Here is an 18,448-nt window from a genome sequence, read left to right as displayed (position 1 = left end):
CCGTCGTCAGTAATGGGCTGACAGTTCCTCAGACGTGTCTCTCATCCTTTTCAAAGTCTCTGAGTGTGAGCTTTGCAGCAGCAGGAGAACGGATTTGATACCCTGAGGATTCCTGACCCTGCTCATCCTCAGAGTGGGTGGATGTTCAAAACACATCATAGATTGAAGAGATATCTCCAGATTCCACCGTGCTTCCCCGCTGTAAAATTCCATTGTGCCAGGAGAAGCCCGGTGCCCTTTGCTTTAAATCAGGCAGAGGACAGTCAGCTCTGAATTGCAGGCTTGGTGAGACAGCTCTCCCACTGGAAGCCTGAGAGCTTTTGGGAACAAGTGGGAAACCGCAGAAGCCAAAGACTGTCTCACCTCAAGCCCAGCGTGGGCCCCCAGAGGGTCACTTGGAAGGTGAAAGTTGCATTCATTGCCTCCCTGCTGCACTTCTGTTCTTCCCCTGAAGAACGAATTCAGAAGGTCTAAAGTGTGGGGGAGGAAAGTTTTCTCCAAACAAAGCCCTGCACGTGCTGACCCTTTGCTAAGTGATGATTAGGTGGCAACCCCTGTGTTGGGCGCATCTCTAGCCATACGATTCACGACCCTTTCTGGAGGTAGGTATATTCACCCCATTTTCCAGATGGGAATCCCAAGGCACGGAGAGGTACAGTGACTTACCAAGATCACACAGCTAAGTGGTGTCTGAGCCAGGCTTATCATCTACTTCCCTCTGATAATTCTTAGGCTCCCTCTGAAGTATGCCACACTGCCACCATCACTGATCTGAAGGCGGGTCCTGGGGCTTGCCAGACCCCGCTACGCAAAGCCCGGATGACAAGGAGTGACGTTTTCTTGGAGGGCTGGGGAGGGTGGGCTTCCGAGTCCCTTCGGCTGAGATGGGGCTCCCGTGGGTGTTCCCACGATGGGCACGGGGATGTGGCTATGTGTTCGTGTCTCTGCCTTTCTTGTTTGCGTTGCCGTGAACTCTCAGGTGCAGTGTGCCTGTTCCCCAACCAGATGCCATCTGTCTCTCTCTCATAGGTACGGTGCTGTTGTGCCAGGCAAACCAGGAGGGATCTTCCATGTACAGTGCCCCCAGTTCACTTGTATATACTTCCGCAAGTAAGCCCACTGTTGTGGCTCTCTTCCTGTTTTGTGACATAAATCTGAGTCCAATCACCCTCCCTGCCATGTAAGTTCCCCTCCCCTCCCTCTCTGCTCCACGCTCCCTTTGGCTCTCCACAAGGTGAAGTTGGTTCCCATAAGCATGTCTCTGTGTTCCCTGTCGCCTTAGCATCTAATTCCTTCACTCATTACATCTGAATGCTCACTTCCCGGATGCCCCAGTCATCCTTTGTTAAGACCTGTCAGGATCAGGTCCAATGGATGGGACATGGGGCATTCATTTGGGGGGGAAGGCGCATGATGGTGGGGGGAGGGGGGGTCTAAAGCTCACTGCCTGCCTTCTATCCCAGCTTTTCAAATTAACATGAAAATAATGGATGTATGTAAAATATGCAGGCCATCCAAGCGACACCCTCCCCTAGCAACAGGTGCTTGGATGTCACTCCCCAGCACCATTTTCTCACTGGAAAACAGCGACTTGTTTGCAAGGCTGTTCTGCCCTTTGCTGTGTGATTCTATTGAGCAGGGGGAGGAGAGAGAAGAATGTGGTTCTCCCCCATGTAACTGGGTGGGGGAAATAGCAATAAAAGCTACTTTAATAGATATGAATGTGGCCATCAAGTGGGGAGAAGGCCCAAAAGTAAATATGGAAGGTAGGTCACAATGTTGGTGTGGAAGAACCAAGGATTTCTCTGCCTGGGATGGATGCTCCAGGGTGGAGAATGCCCCACCCCCACCCCAGTTCCTAGAACAGGTTGAAGAATTACAGTTCTCATGGATTCCATCATGGTTACCCGAGCTGGTTTGCTTCTCCTCAAAAAGACCCCTGGCCACAGCTGAGACTTTCTCATGTATTTCATGGGTGATGAAATCCCCTTAACTGCCAAACAGGTCCTCTTTGGGATCAGTGCTCAAAAGTGAGTGTGGGGACAGGGGAAGGTGGGCTGCTAGAAGCCAGTTAGAGAAGAGGGATGGTGGAAAGCAGAGGCAAGAGGCACACGATGATCATGTGAAGATGAGACAGGGAGGAGTCCTCCCAAGCATCTCAATTCCCGAAGGCTCACAAAAACCGAACTCTTTGCTGTGGGGCACAGGTTAGAAGCAGTCACCCGGAGCCAGAAACATGCCTGTGACAAACCTGAGAGTTTCTGAAGGCACCAGGTTGTAGGGGAAGCCTGTGTTCCTCCCAACCAGCCTCGTATCTTCAATAGCAGTGTGGGCACTCATTAAATTCAGGGTATCTTTCTGTGTCCCTGAGATACAAGAATCTAAACATACTGGCAAGAAGTGGTTATTTCTAAATGTATGGAAGTTGCCCCCTTTGGGCGGTATAAATGTGTGTGCATGTTATGTCATAGAATTAGGACACTAGTACACATTTTCACATGTGAACCTCGTTTCATCCTTGAAGTCTGCACCAGGTAGGTATTATAATGTTTGTTTTACAGCGGAGGAGTGGAGGGCACCACGACGGAGTGATAACCCAGGATCACACAGACACAATGTGGTAGATGGGTTTTTGGAGCCTGGGAAATTATTCAGCGCTTGACTGCTTTTATGACTCCCTTTGACCCTAAATATCATCATCATTCCATTGTCCCTATCCCCCACCTCCTCTATAAATATTAGTTTCAGAAGGAACATTGGTGATTCAAAACTTACCACGGTTGGATTCCAGAGTGTTGGTTTGTTTTGTTTTCTGTAACATCGTTGTCCTATAGAACTAAGATGAAATGTTCCTTACCTGCACTGTCCAGTACGTGGACTCGTGGAACACAGGCATTGAATTTTTTATTTAATTAAATTTTAATTAATGTTAGTCTAATTAGCCACATGGGGCTAATGGCTACCATATTGGAAAGCATGGCTTTCAGTGATCATGTGAAATACACATTTCCATTTCAGTTCCCTGTTCAGAAGTGTACAAAACAAATGAATTCCAAGTTGGCTGGTTTGAATTGGTAGCTCTTCTAAGGCAGCTTTAGGGAAATTGTGTGTCATAAATGTCAAACATGGAAAGATGTCACAAATTCTTCATATTTAAAGTGGGGGAATTATACAGAGGAAACAATGTCATCTGAAGCAGGGGTCGGCAAACTGCAGCCTAGGGGCCAAATCCAACCCACAGCCCACAGCCTGTTTTTGTAAAGCTTGTGAACTATGAATGAGTCTTAGATTTTTCAACGGATTATAGAAACAAAACAAAAGCATAAGACAACGTGTGACAGAGACAGAGATGGTCCATGAAGCCTGACATATTGTCTTTCTAGCACTTTACAGAAAAGGTGTGTTGATCTCAGATATAAAGGGTCCGTTTAATTATTGAAAATACAAAATGGTAATATCACTTCACGGTTTATACATTTTTTTCCTGACTTTAGAAGTAAAAATTTATAATAATGATAGAAACTATATAATGTGTGTCCAATACCTTTCACTTTTAAATTGCATAATCAATCATAGTACCTACACATTTTCATCCTATTATTTTCATTTATTATCATGTCATGTGCACTTTCTGAAAATATGTTAATGGCCTCATAATATTCTATCATTTCATGATATTATATTTTAATCTGCCCCCCCTTCAGGGTTGGGCACTTAGGTTGGTTAGGAATTTTTCAGAAATATTAAAGAAATGTCCTTGTACAGAATAGTGCTAAGGAAACAACCACTAATAAATAGCTGCTCCTCCTACCCCATAACAAAGCAAAAACTAATTTCTTACAATAAGAATCTTCACTTGTCTATCCCTTAAGCAACAGTACCCAGACAGACAAGCTCGGTTAGTATTTCTTAAGGACAGACAACTACATGAGCCTTCTGCTTCCCCACGTGGGTCACCAGAGGGACTGTAGATTATTTCCATCTTGAGGCCACAGTCCTGAATGCCAAGATAATCCATTCCTCCCTGAGACACATTGCTCAGGTCCTCTGCTTTAGTTGTCCAAGTGAGCAACACCTTTGAGGACTCGACTGTGTGCAAGTTGTCTGGCTTCTGTATAACATCTGGATTTTCTCTTCCAGATTAAGGTGAAGGCTCTAGAGCAAATTCACACCCTATGTTCTATAAACAAAATCCTGCTAGCATGTAAAGGGCCATTTTTGCTTGCCCTCTGTCTCTCTATCTATGTCATACACACACACACACACACACACACACACACACACACACACACCAGGGGCATGCACATGGCCACATGAAGTTCATATCCTCTCTGGCTCTGACATACACATGGCCGAGAGCCACATCTCTTGTCTTTGGGGTCCGAATGGTGTGGCCTCTTTTTGTCTAAGAATCCATCCAGCCTTCTTCCCAAAAGCTGAGGGTCCCTTACTTCTCAGAAGTCTTATAGGAGACACCTGCTTTTTAACCTGAAAATGCATATATTTCTCATGGCTATCTAAGAATTGTACTCTTGAAGAAGGGTGTGTATAAATTACAATTTGGTAAATTGGATCCTGTGTGTTCACTGATTTCCATGATTACTCCTGAGTTTGTGGTGTTTTTCCCCCCATGGATCTTTAACTGGCCTTGGATGTTTTAGACTTAAATTGCCCCTCTGCCTAGCCAAATAGCTAATCATCTGTAAATAACACCCTTAAATGCAGTAGGGGAGATGGTTTTTAAAGGAACCCTGCTGAATTCCTCTGTAATGAAAATAATTCCTACTTGAGGTTATCTGTTTTTTAAGATGCACTTTTGCATAATGGGTTTTCCACCTACTTAAGTGAATCATCCTAATATGACCCAGGCCGTGAAAGCATTTAGAGAGAGATTTCCACTCATGGCTCTGTGTCATTAGAACCTAATCCTACAGATTCTCCCCATTCTTCCTAACTGATCCCAGTTTTTCCTCCTCATCCTGACCTTTATCCTGGTGTGAAAACCCAATTCAAGTTGTATCATGAAACATCACACATTCTCTCACATGTTCTGATGAACCACTAGCATCCAGACTGTAAAGTGAGCCTACTTTCTGGCAGACGAATGAAGTCAAGGCAAAAACTCCTGAGAATTAGGGAAGATCACCTTGTACCAAGTGGAACACATTTAATATTAATATTTTTGTCTTAAAACATTAACTTTTCATCAAGTAAATTTAAAAGGAATTCAATGAGCTGATTTGTTAGTTCTGAACTAATTTTAATTAATTTAATTGCCTTGTGGTTGCTTTGCATAGCCCACAACCAACCCCTCAACGGCGAGGTTTGTTGAAAGCGGGGGCAGGGCTGGTGGGCTTGCTCACTGCCCACGCAGCCCTGGGGCCAGTGGTCTGGAGGCTCCTGCCTCAGGGAGAGTCACCAGCTTTATGGTCAGCGCTGTTTGCATACAGCGCTTGCATATTATCCGAAATGACTCTGGGCAAAAATAGGAAAGGAGAGAAACTGTCACCTCTCTTCCAAATCAGAACATTACCTCCCCTTTTTATTATTTGAAATATCAAGAGGTAGATCCAAGGTTTCATAAATGGCAAAGTCACTTTCTCATTTGGATTAGCAAAGCCAGCTGTCACGGGCCCTTATTTCTATAAGAAGTAGTAGGTCAATGTTACCCACTTTGTTTTTTTTCTTTACTTTACAATTTCATGAATAGATTTTAAATGACAAATGTGATGTGTGCTCACTGTAATTGGAGAAGCATGCTAATAAACACACACACTCACATATGTGTGGAATGATGTGGTAATAATATCCCCATTTTATCCCAAAACATACAACGAGAAAGCAACCCCCTTATCTCCACGTTTTCTCCATTAATAGGATGCAAAGAAGGACAAACACACATGGAATGGAGGTGTTAGTTGTTTGCTTTTCTACAGAGGGGACTGTACACATACATATTATGGGCACATTACACATATTAATCATATTTTGTGACTACCTCCCATTCAGCTGTCTGGCTGTTTTCATGCTGTCCCATGTGTGAATGCTCATTGAGCTGTCCTCTGGCCACAGTCATTCCACGTACCACTTCTGCCTGCAGCAAATATCCTCACATGTGCCCTGACATACAAGTGCTTCTGATCCCACATCCAGCTTCCCAAACCTGGGATTGGTGGTTCCATCCCAACATTCTTTTTTTTTTTTAATTAATTAATTTATTCTTTAATTTACATCCAAGTTAGTTAGCATACAGTGCAACAATGATTTCACGAATAGATTCCTTAATGTCCCTTACCCATGTAGCCCATCCCCCCTCCCACCACCCCTCCAGTAACCCTCTGTTTGTTCTCCATATTTAAGAGTCTCTTATGTTTTGTCCCCCTCCCTATTTTTGTATTATTTTTGCTTCACTTCCCTTATGTTCATCTGTTTTGTCTCTTAAAGTCCTCATAGGAGTGAAGTCGTATGGTATTTGTCTTTCTCTAATTTCACTTAGCATAATACCCTCTATTTCCATCCACGTAGTTGCAAATGGCAAGATTTCATTCTTTTTGATTGCCAAGTAATACTCCATTGTGTATATGTATATGTATATATATATATATATATACATACCACGTCTTCTTTTTAAAAAATTTTTTTAATATTTATTTATTTTTGAGAGAGAGAGAGAATGAGAGAGAGAGAGGAGGGGTAGGGGCAGAAAGAGGAGGAGACACAGAATCTGAAGGAGGCTCCGGGCTCTGAGCTGTCAGCACAGAGCCTGATGTGGGGCTTGAACTCACCACGAGATCATGACCTCAGCCAAAGTCAGGCACTCAACCGACTGAGCCACCCAGGTGCCCCATATACCACATCTTCTTTATCCATTCATCATCGATGGACATTTGGGCTCTTTCCATACTTTGGCTATTGTTGATAGTGCTGCTATAAACATTGGGGTGCGTGTGTCCTTTCAAAACAGCACACCTGCATCCCTTGGATAAATACCTAGTAGTGTCATTGCTGGGTTGTAGGGTAGTTCTATTTTTGGCTTTTTGAGGAACCTCCATACTGTTTCCCAGAGTGGCTGTACCAGCTTGCATTCCCACCAACAACGCAAAAGAGATCCTCTTTCTCCACATCCTCGCCAACATCTGTTGTTGCCTGCGTTGTTAATGTGAGCCATTCTGACAGGTGTAAGGTGGTATCTTATTGTGGTTTTGATTTGTATTTCCCTGATGATGAGTGACGTTGAGCATTTTTTTCATGTGTCAGTTGGCCATCTGGATGTCTTCTTTGGAGAAGTGTCTATTCATGTCTTTTGCCCATTTCTTCACTGGATTATTTGTTTTTTGGGTGTTGAGTTTGATAAGTTCATTATAGATATCGGATACTAACCCTTTATCTGATACATCATTTGAAAATATCTTCTCTCATTCTGTCGGTTGCCTTTTAGTTTTGCTGATTGTTTCCTTCTCTGTGCAGAAGCTTTTTATTTTGATGAGGTCCCAGTAGTTCATTTTTGCTTTTGTTTCCCTTGTCTCAGGAGACATGTTAAGAAGTTGCTGCGGCCAAGATCAAAGAGAATTTTGCCTGCTTTCTCCTCGAGGATTTTGATGCCGTTTTGTCTTACATTTAGGTCTTTCATCCAGTTTGAGTTTATTTTTGTGTATGGTGTAAGAAAGTGGTCCAGGTTCATTCTTCTGCATGTTGCTGTCCAGTTTCCCCAGCACCACTTGCTGAAGAGACTGTCTTTATTTGATTGGATATTCTTTCCTGCTTTTTCAAAGATTGGTTGGCCATATGTTTGTGGGTCCATTTCTGGGTTCTCTATTCTGTTCCATTGATCTGAGTGTCTGTTCTTCTGCCAGTACCGTATTGTCTTGCTGATTACAGCTTTGTAATACAGCTTGAAGTCTGGGATTGTGATGCCTCCTGCTTTGGTTTTCTTTTTCAGGATTGCTTTGGCTATTCAGGGTCTTTTCTGGTTCCATACAAATTTTAGGATTGTTTGTTGTAGTTCTGTGAAGAATGCTGGTGTTATTTTGATAGGGATTGCATTGAATATGTAGATTGCTTTGGGTAGTATTGACATTTTAACAATATTTGTTCTTCCTATCCAGGAGCATGAAATATTTTTCCTTTTTGTGTGTGTGTCTCCTTCAATTTCTTTCATAAGCTTTCTATAGTTTTCAGTGTATAGATTTTTCACCTCTTTGGTTAGATTTATTCCTAGGTATTTCATGGTTTTTTGTGCAATTGTAAATGGGATCAATTCCTTAATTTCTTTTTCTGTTGCTTCATTGTTGGTGTATAGGAATGCAATCGATTTCTGTGTATTGATTTTATATCCTGCCACATTGCTGAATTCATGGATCAGTTCCAAGAGTTTTTTGATGGAATCTGTTGGGTTTTCCATATAGAGTATTATGTCATCTGCAAAGAGTGAAAGTTTGACCTCCTCCTGGTCGATTTGGATGCCTTTTATTTCTTTGTGTTGCCTGATTGAAGAGGCTAAGACTTCCAATAATATATTGAATAACAGTGGCAAGAGTGGACATCCCTGTCTTGTTCTTGACCTTAGGGGGAAAGCTCTCGGTTTTTCCCCATTGACGATGACATTAGCATTGGGTCTCTCGTATATAGCTTTTATTATCTCAAGGTATGATTCTTCTGTCTCTACATTCTTAAGAGTTTTTATCAAGAAAGGGTGCTATATTTTGTCAAATGCTTTCTCTGCATCTATTGAGAGGATCATGTGGTTCTTCTCCTTTCTTTTATTGATGTGATGAATCACATTGTTTTGCAGATATTGAACCAGCCCTGCATCCCAGGTATAAACCCCACTTGGTCGTGGTGAATAATATTTTTAATGTATTGTTGGATCTGGTTGGCCAATATCTTGTTCATTTTTGCATCCATGTTTATCAGGGAAATTAGTCTATAGCTCTCCATTTTAGTGGGGTCTGGTTTTGGAATCAAGGTAATGCTGGCTTCATAGAAAGAGTTTGGAAGTTTTCCTTCCATTTCTATTTTTTGGGACAGCTTCAAGAGAATAGGTGTTAACTCTTCCTTAAATGTTTGGTAGAATTCTCCCGGAAAGCCATCTGGCCCTGGACTCTTGTTTTTGGGGAGATTTTTGATTACTAATTCGATTTCTTTACTGGTTATGGGTCTGTTCAAATTTTCTGTTTCTTCCTGTTTCAGTTTTTGTAGCGTATATGTTTCTAGGAATTTGTCCATTTCTTCCTGATTGCCCATCCCATTGGTGTATAATTGCTCATAATATTCTCTTATTGTTTTTATTTCTGGTGTGTTGGTTGTGATCTCTCCTTTTTCATTCTTGATTTTACTTCTTTGGGTCCTTTCCTTTTTTCCCCCTTTATCCAACTGGCTAGTGGCTTATCCATTTTGATACTTTAAAAGAACCAGATTCTCGTTTCATTGATCTGTTCTACTGTGGTTTTTTTTGGTTTCAGTTGCATTGATTTCTGCTCTAATCTTTATTATTCCCTGTCTTCTGCTGGTTTTGGGTTTTATTTGCTGTTCTTTTTCCACTTCTTTAAGGTGTAGGGTTAGGTTGTGTATCTGAGACCTTTCTCCCTTCTTAAGGAAGGCCTAGATTGCTATTTACTTCCCTCCCTTATGACCACCTTTGCTGCATCCCAGAGGTTTTGGGCTGTGGTGTTATCATTTTCATTGACTTCCATGTACTTTTTAATTTCCTCTGTAACTTCTTGTTAGCCCATTCATTCTTTAGTAGAATGCTCTTCGGTCTCCAAGTATTTGTTACCTTTCCAAATTTTTTCTTGGGGTTGATTTTGAGTTTCATAGTGTTGTGGTCTGAAAATATGCACGGTATGATCTTGATCTTTTTGTACCTGTGGAGGGCTGATTTGTGTCCTAGTATGTGATCTATTCTGGAGAATGTTCCATGTGCACTGGAGAAGAATATATATTCTGCTGCTTTAGGATAAAATATTCTGAATATATCTGTTAAGTCCCTCTGGTCCAGGGTGTCATTCAAAGCCATCATTTCCTGATTAGATGATCTGTGGGGTGTTGAAGTCCCCTACTATTATGGTATTATTATCAATGAGTTTCTTTATATTTGTGACTAATTGATTTATATATTTGGGTGTTTTCACATTTGGAGCATAAATGGTTACAATTGTTAGGTCTTCTTGGTGGATAGACCCCTTAATTATGATATAAGGCCCTTCTTCATCTCTTGTTATAGTCTTTATTTTAAAGTCTCAATTGTCTGATATAAGTATGGCTATGCCAGCTTTTTTTTGTCAACCATTAGCATGGTAGGTGGTTCTCCATCCCCTTACTGTCAATCTGAAGGTGTCTTTAGGTCTCAAGTGGGTCTCTTGTAAACAGCATATAGATGGATCTTGTTTTCTTATCCATTCTGTTACCATATGTCTTTTGATTGGAGGATTTAGTCCATTGACTTTTAGAGTGAGTACTGAAAGATAGGAGTTTATTTTCATTATGTTTCTTGTAGAGTTGGAGTTTCTGTTGGTGTTCCCTGGTTCTTGCTATTCTGTTGCTTTTGGTATTTACGTATTTATATGTTTATGTATGTATGTATGTATTTCTGTAATCTTGTCTCCCCTCTCAGAGAGTCCCCCTAAAATTTCTTGCAGGACTGGTTTAGTGGTCACGAACTCCTTTAATTTTTGTTTGTCTGGGGAACTTTTAATCTCTCCTTCTATTTTGTTTTTTAATTTTTTAAAAATGTTTGTTTATTTTTGAGAGCGAGACAGAGTGTGAGTGGGAGAGGAGCAGAGAGAGAGGGAGACACAGAATCTGAAGCAGGCTCCAGGCTCTGAGCTGTCAGCACAGAGCCCGATGCGGGGCCAGAACTCATGAACCACGAGATCATGACCTGAGCTGAATTTGGATGTTTATCGACTGAGCCACCCAGGTGCCCCTCTCTCCTTCTATTTTGAATGACAGCCTTGCTGTATAAAGAATTATTGGCTTCATATTTTTCAATTCAGTTCATTGAATATATCCTGCCACTCCTTTCTGACCTGCCAAGCTTCTGTGGATAGGTCTGCTGCAAACCTGATATGTCTTCCCTTGTAGGTTAAGGACTTTTTTTCCCTTGCTGCTTTCATGATTCTTTCCTTGCCTGAGTATGTTGTGAATTTGACAATGCTATGCCTTACTGATGGTTGTTTTTTGTTGAATCTTACGGGAGTCCTCTGTGCTTCCTGGATTGTGATCTCTCTGTCTTTCCCCAGGTTAGGAAAGTTTTCCAGTATGATTTTCTCACATAAGCCTTGTACCCATTTTTGTGTCTTCATCTTCTGGGACCCCCTGTGATTCTGATGTTGTTCCTTTTTAATTAGTCACTGATTTCTCTAATTCTTAAATCATGCTCTTTTGCCTTAGTTTCTCTCTTTTTCTGCTTCATTATTCTCCATAAGGAGAGGCTGTTCTGCCTCATCCATCCTTGCCACTGTGGCATCCATTTGAGATTGCAGCTCAGTTATAGAATTTTTTATTTCATCCTGACTAGTTTTTACTTCTTTTATCTCTGCAGAGAAAGATTCTAATCTCTTTTCGACACTAGCTAGTATTCTTATTATCGTGATTCTAAATTCTGGTTTAGACATCTTGCTTGTATCCGTGTTGATTAAGTCCCTGGCTGTCATTTATTTTTGCTCTTTCTTTTGGTGTGAATTCCCTCATTTCATCATTCTGAAGGAAGAAAAGGAATTGATAAGGTAAAAAAAAAAGTTAAAATTAAAAAATTAAAAACAACACACACACAAATCAAATAAATGATGATAGATTCTAGGTGTGTTTTGGTCTGTTATTGAAAGGAGCTTGATAGATTAAAGGGGGGGAGGAAAACGTTGGAAAATTTGAAAAAATGAATACAATGAAATAGAATAAAGTGAAATGATGGAAGTAAAATAGAATTTGAAAAATTTACAACAAAGTAAAAAAATATAGTAGAAAACAAAGAAAAATATTTTTAATAAGAATTGAAAATAAAAATAAATTTTTTCTCTCTCTGTATTCAAGAAAACGAAATGAAAAAAAAAGGAAATCGAATAGATGGACCAGCAAACAGACTGAAATACGATTGAAATTACTTCGGTTTCCCCTAGAAGTCAAACTATGAAGCACTTTATAGTCAGTACACTAAAGCAGGCAGAGAGACCTGTGTTCCTGAAGAACGAGGTTGGCCTGGTTGGGCGGGGCTTAGTGCAACGGCTCCGTTCTCCACTAGATGGCGCTGCCCAACTTACCGGGGTGGAGTATTGTGCCGCTTGTAGGTGTGTATGCACATGCGCAGGAATAGTGAGCATGGCGTCGCACAACTACCCAGTGTAGCAGTGTAGGTGCTCTCCCGACCAGCAATCACGCTCCCGTCCTTTGTCTCGGGCTTCCTCCGCTCCCGCTTTTACACTGTCCGTGAGCAAGCCGTCAGGTTGCTGGGCGGCACCTCCCTCCTGAGTTTTATTTCCGTCGCGGCTGTGTTTCCCGACGCCTCACTTCCGAGGGACCGCCTCTCGGACCCGCTCAGATCCTCTGCGGGAGGGTCTCCCGGAGCAATGGCCGGGCGCCGGTCTCACCCGGGAACGTTGGCGGGACTCTGCTGGGACTGCGGCTGGGCGCCAGCCCGCCCCAAGGAAGGTTCACGCGATCTCGTGTAGCGGCAGCGTTGGAGGGATCATGCAAAATCACAACACGCATCCGGCCCCAGGTTTCGCCCTTCCCACCAGAGCACCGCCAGGTATGGAGGCGAGGAGTTTCAGACTCTGCGCTCCCCGTTTACAGAGTCTTAACGGAATTTAAACCCTCTCCTTTCTCCTCCCTCCGTTTTTAGTTCAGTCCCTGCGGCTGTTTCCACTTTTCCTGTCTCTCCAGCTGCTTTTTTTTTTTTTTTTTTTTTGCGCGGCGGGGAGGTGCTTTTCCCAAATTCTTCCCTGTCTCTGGCCTCCCTGTGCAAACAAAATAGCTCCCTGCCCTCTGCCGGCTTCTCTCTCCCCCAGCTCACCTCTCCGTCCCATGTACCTGCTGAGTTCTGTGGTTCAGGTTGTGCAGATTGTTGTGTTAATCCTCAAATCAGTGTTCTAGGCGTGCAGGATGGTTTAGTGTTGATCTTGCTGTATTTCATGGATGCAAGAAGCAAAAAAAAAACCAAAAAACTTCCATTCTGTTCCACCATCTTGGCTCCACCTGTGCTCTTTTTAATGTTGAAAACTGGTTGGGTGAAAAATCACCTCTCAGTTTATTCTTGTTTCCATTTGCCTTTCTCCTCATGAGGAGCATCAGATTCACCACATTAATCATCCCGTGGACATTACCTCTTGTGGATTTCCAGTATGTATCTGCCCCTTTCTCTTCTGGGTTCTTCTGATTTTATCTGTAATTCCCATTGAGAGAGAAATATTCATCAGGGAGAATAACCTAGGAATCGCCCAGGTATTGCAAACATATTTCCGTTTTGGGGCATTGGATCTTGCTTAGGTTCCACTATACATTATTAAATACATGGGCAACTATGTCGGTATCATCTTCTACCGGCTTTAGATCCCACTTTAGGTCACAAAATCCGGGTCCGGTGTGGGTATTGTTCGGCACTCTTACTACTTTTCTCAGGCTGCCATAACCAAATACTGTAGACTGGGGGAGCTTAGACAACAGAAATTTATTTTGTCGTAGTTTTTGATGCTGAAAATGTGAGATCAGGGTCCTAGCAAGGGTCATTCCTGATGACCCTTCTCTTTCTGGCTCATGAATGTTCACCTTTTCGCTATGTCCTTACACGGCAGAGAGAGCAAGCCCTCAGGTGTCACTTATTATAAGGACACTGATCCCTTCATGAGGGCCCCACCTCATGATTTTATCTCAACCTAATTACCAACCAAAGGTCTCTTCCCTAAATAGCATCACTTTGGGAATTAGACCTTCAACATACAACTTTTTGGGGGGAGGTGGGGGGGTGGATACTATTTGGTCCATAGCAAGTACCAGAGATACAGTTTTATTTGTCAACAGTCAGAGAAACATTTTCCAGCCTCAATCTGCCGGTGGTTCCATATGCTTATCAATGCAAACAAGTGCATTTTCGCACAGTGACATGGAAACCACAGATGAACTTTAGATCCATATGAGGAACAAATCCTAAAGGAAAAGGAAGATGACTGGATGACTGTTAACTCCCCCTGAAATTTTTACACCTGACCATAGTGGGGGGGTGGGGGAGGCAGAATCTGATACCACAGTCTCAGGATGCTAAATGTTATCAAAATGCAAAATCACTTCCTCGTTTATTCACTTTTATGAAACTCAAGGGCAAGCGGTGGTAGCATGGTTTTAATTGATGTATTGATTGCAGATTTTATGGAAGTAATTGTGTGGAATTCATAAAGCAATGATTTAAGTGGCAGAAACATACATAAATCAGGCCTGCTCTCTTCTACTTTTAAGTAATTGATAGAACTTCCATTGGTTTCTGTAATTAAAGTAACAGCCTAAATTAATTTATGGCTTCCTCTTTCTTCTGCCCAACACAGAAAATGTCATTAGACTGAGCACAGTTGATGGAAAGTACACGTACAGGTCACTGTGATACTGACATACTGGTTTAAAAACCCACGTGTTCTTTCTCTGTCTCTAGTATCTCAGCTTTGTGGGGCTCTGGAAAGGTCTTTCCTAATATTTTCTGGAGGAATCACTTAAAAGGAAGAATAATCTGAGCCGGGATGAGGGTGACACAAGAGAGGGACTCACTTCAGCCAAAAAAACTCAGTAGCCAAGATAAATAATATTCTAATGCAATATTTTTAAAAGTTGAAGTTAATGGAAAAAATCAACGATGAGCAAAATACCAGAATTTTCCATGAAGGCAAGATGAGTATTATTGATTTTTTTTTTTAACCTTAGGGTCCCATATGCTCAGGATAGCACATCTTTTTTTAAAGTTTGAGAGTCTTTTCATCATGGATTTTTTTAATAAAAATTTAATTTTTAAAAAAATTACAGTGAAATATGATGTATCCTGATTACTGGAGCCACCTCCCCTTATATTTTGCACCAAGATGAGCACCTAACTGACTCTAACCTTGTTCCAGCCCTGAACTAATAATAAAAAAATAATAGTAACAATACTAATATTGAGTAAGAGTTACTTTGCAGTTACTATATGTCAGGCATTCAGCTAAGCTCTTCACATGAACCTTCTCCTTTAATCCTCACAAGAAAACTATGAAATCAATGTGATTTTTATGTCCCTTTTCGTTTGAGAAAATTTAGGATTAGAAGGATTGAGAAATTTGTTTAAGATGCCCCAACCAGATCACCTTCAAACCCAGCCTAACTCCACCCCAAGCCTTCCATCTTAACTAGTGTCTAAATTTACCCACGCGTTCAGGGTGGGGGATGGAAGAGGCCACATGCTTCCCTCCTGGAAATGTCTGAGAAGGGAGTGGTCAAGTGCAGCTTCTAGGCAGCTGTCCAGCTTCAGCATTCAGGCCAACCTTGTGCTTCCTTTTTCCCATCCCTGGGTTGCTACAGAGACATTTCTTTCCCGTCTGATGCATCTGGCCAGGGTTGGCAAAATTATTCTTCCAAAGGCCAGAGAGTAAATATTTCCAGCCTTATGGGCCGTCTGCTTTCTCTTGGCAAGTACTCAACTCTATCTATAGCTTCAAAGTAGCCACAGACGGTACATAGATGAATAGGTCTGGCCGTGCTTCCATTAACCCTTTATTGACCAAAGCAGTCTTGGGGCCCTGTGTGGCCCCCGAGGGCCCCGTAGTTTACCAACCCCTTTGTTAGGCTAACATTCTTACCTGAAAGGGCAGGACACCAGGACTTGGGGAGGGAGAGAAAAAGGAACCTTCTTTTCAGTGTGTACCCCCTTGAGCTTTTTGCATTTTTGCCATTCTATCACAGTTTAAAACCAATAGTGGAAAGTAGGCACATAAACAGAATACCCTTCTCTTGGTACACATCACAGTAAGATATATACATGAATTCAGTCTAGATCATGGATTGACTTAGTTTTGCCCTCATAACCATCAACAAACAAAGGTGGATTTGGAGGCATTATTTTGGTGCTGTTGGCTTTCTCCAAGACCTGCCTCAGTTTCCCTGGGATACATGGTGAGACTCCATTAACTTAGGATGCCTCATCATTTGTCTGGGCTTCTTCTGGCTCCTCCCACAACTTCTGGTTGAACAGGTGCTCTGGAGTGGATCCTTCTAATCAGGAATCAGTGCCTTGCTTCTTCGACATCTGTGGCTCAGGATTATGATGACAACATACCTGTGTCCCCTCTGTCATCATCTCTCTGAAATGATCCCTTCTATTCTTTACTCATTTATCAGTTCTTTGATGGTCTTTATCAAGTTATTTCTGTATTCCAGGTACAGTTCCAGGCACTATAAATACTCCATGAGCAAGGCGTCCCTAAGTCAGCCTCTCGAGTGCTACATTCTAGTGGGCAAGACAGATAATAGATGCGTAATGCTAATGTCTCAGAATTGCAAACAAATTACAGGGTTATTTGGGGACCACACCTGATGGGAGACTTATCCATTGTTCACATAGCTTTTTGGTGCCTCTTGGTCCGTTAAATATTGCTGTTTCACCATCATCCAGCACTATACATAGACATACTTGCCTGCTAAAATCCTATTTCCCTCATTGAACCCAGGGACGTGGAGATTTTGAGACACCTAATGTGCCGTGCCCTGCCTGTCGCCTCAGTCACAGCACAGGTCCTGACTTAGTGAACTGTGACTGTCCACAGCTGCCAGCTGCCACCTGCCACCTCTGCCTTCCAAATCCCAGAGTCAGCCTCTCCATGGCTGAAGCACCGTCTCCTCTGCCTTGTTCCATCAGCCCTGCCTTCCCACGGTTCGGCACAGCTCTGATTCATGAACAGCTTGTTTTTAACAGGTTTTTGCTAGCTCCTATGTTAATGTAGTTATTTCACCTGGACACCGGTTTCCTCAACAGGTTTAGTTGTATTTTCAATCCATGCCCCACTACTGCCCCAACAGGGTTAGCTCCTGACCTAGACCACTTTGTTGTTACTGTTTTGTCCCTTTAAAACAAAACCAAAAAAAAGAACAATTTCCAGGGGGGGTGGGAAAGCCCACTAGTTGAACATCCTCAGTTGTTTACAGGAAAGAATCTGCAAAGAAGCAGCCACATTTCAGGCGGCTGCCGTCTAGCTCTCCTGGCACTTTGGTTATTAATCTCAATGCAGAATAGTGGCTTTAGTCTTTTGCAGATGGGGGTCTCGCTTCTGCAAAAGGCTGCCAATTGCAAAAACTACCATCCCGTGGTGTGCCCCCAAACATCTTATTTGTCTTGATATTTCTTTCACAGAAGTACATATGACAGATAAGGAGTCACTAGAGGATGGTTTGCTTTGTGTTAGACAGATATTAAAACAATAAACTACGTTGCCCTGGGATTCCAGTGTGTACACAGGCAGAGAACGAGGCCGAGACGAGATGTTTCTGAAAGGCAGTGAGGCAGTTGTTCTGGGGGAGCTCCCTAGAAACCCCAAGTCCTATGACAGCCTTGACAGAAAGTACTTTTTAATGCTCACATTTTTGTAAGACCAACAAACTGCCTGGTGCAGCTCCTGCGTTTAACTCTGGGGCCATGCCTACCTTCCTGTAGCCCTTGTCGGGGATGAGAGAGAAATCCTTCAATGGGCTGAGAACCTTATTTTAGAAAAAATAATTTTTTTGAGCACTCATCTGGACTTCATTTGCTTTCTCAAACTAACATGGATTTAAAATGGGGGGGGGGGGGAGCTATTCTGAGTTCAGACCGAACCTGAACATTTCAGGGGCCAAAAATAAGATCCTGTTTGATTCCTGGACCATAAAGGGGACCACTTGATGTAATGTAGCAGGTGTGTGTTCCTAGGGGACCCAGCTTTGTAAACTGAGCCAAGTCAGCTCAAAGTCTGTACGGCTGGGAGTGAACAGCTTAGAAGTGGGAGTAAGAACATCCAGTGACGTGTAATTCAAGCACTGGGGGGGGGGGGGGTGGTTCTTGGTGCTTCTTGCACCAAAATGTGCCCATCCACAGAAGTGGCCCCCTCTTCCCCTTGCCTTATTTCTCCTCAAAGAGCACATTTCCCAGTGCAGTGCAGAGAGTCAGGATGGGAAGCTGAGCTTGCCTCCATGGAGGGGAAAAGAGCCTTGCCCAGCTCATTTGAACACGGTAATGTAAACACCTGCTTCACTCCAAAAACACCATTTTCTTAAATCATGTTTTCATTGATGTAAAAGCACTGTCATGCCAGAAGCTATTTTATTGCTCCTGGAGAATTGGGGAGGGGAATGTTTACAAAGTGCAGTTTTTAGGACCAAATAACACACTACATATTTTCAATCTGTCTCCTTGGGTTTTTTGTTTGTTTGTTTGTTTTTGCACGCAGTATAGGATCTTCATGCCTAATTG

General features: G+C 42.5%; 1 protein-coding gene across 17 annotated transcripts in view; it reads left to right on the top strand.

Moving 5' to 3' along the window:
* RBFOX1 (RNA binding fox-1 homolog 1) overlaps positions 1-18,448 on the top strand; it is a 1,530,248-nt gene that overhangs the window by 1,446,170 nt on the left and 65,630 nt on the right. For 16 of the 17 annotated variants that reach the window (XM_042971117.1, XM_042971113.1, XM_042971125.1 and 13 more), the window contains one exon: positions 1,030-1,110. The exons of the other annotated variant lie outside the window; for it this stretch is intronic. In XM_042971117.1, coding sequence (XP_042827051.1) covers positions 1,030-1,110 — 81 coding nt within the window. The remainder of the gene's footprint in view (positions 1-1,029; positions 1,111-18,448) is intronic. 17 annotated transcript variants of the gene reach the window in all.

This window comes from Panthera tigris, chromosome E3, assembly GCF_018350195.1.
Source record: "Panthera tigris isolate Pti1 chromosome E3, P.tigris_Pti1_mat1.1, whole genome shotgun sequence".
Classification (NCBI taxonomy): domain Eukaryota; kingdom Metazoa; phylum Chordata; class Mammalia; order Carnivora; family Felidae; genus Panthera; species Panthera tigris.
The sequence above is the reverse complement of the archived record's forward strand: the minus strand, read 5'-3'. Positions and strand labels throughout refer to the sequence as shown.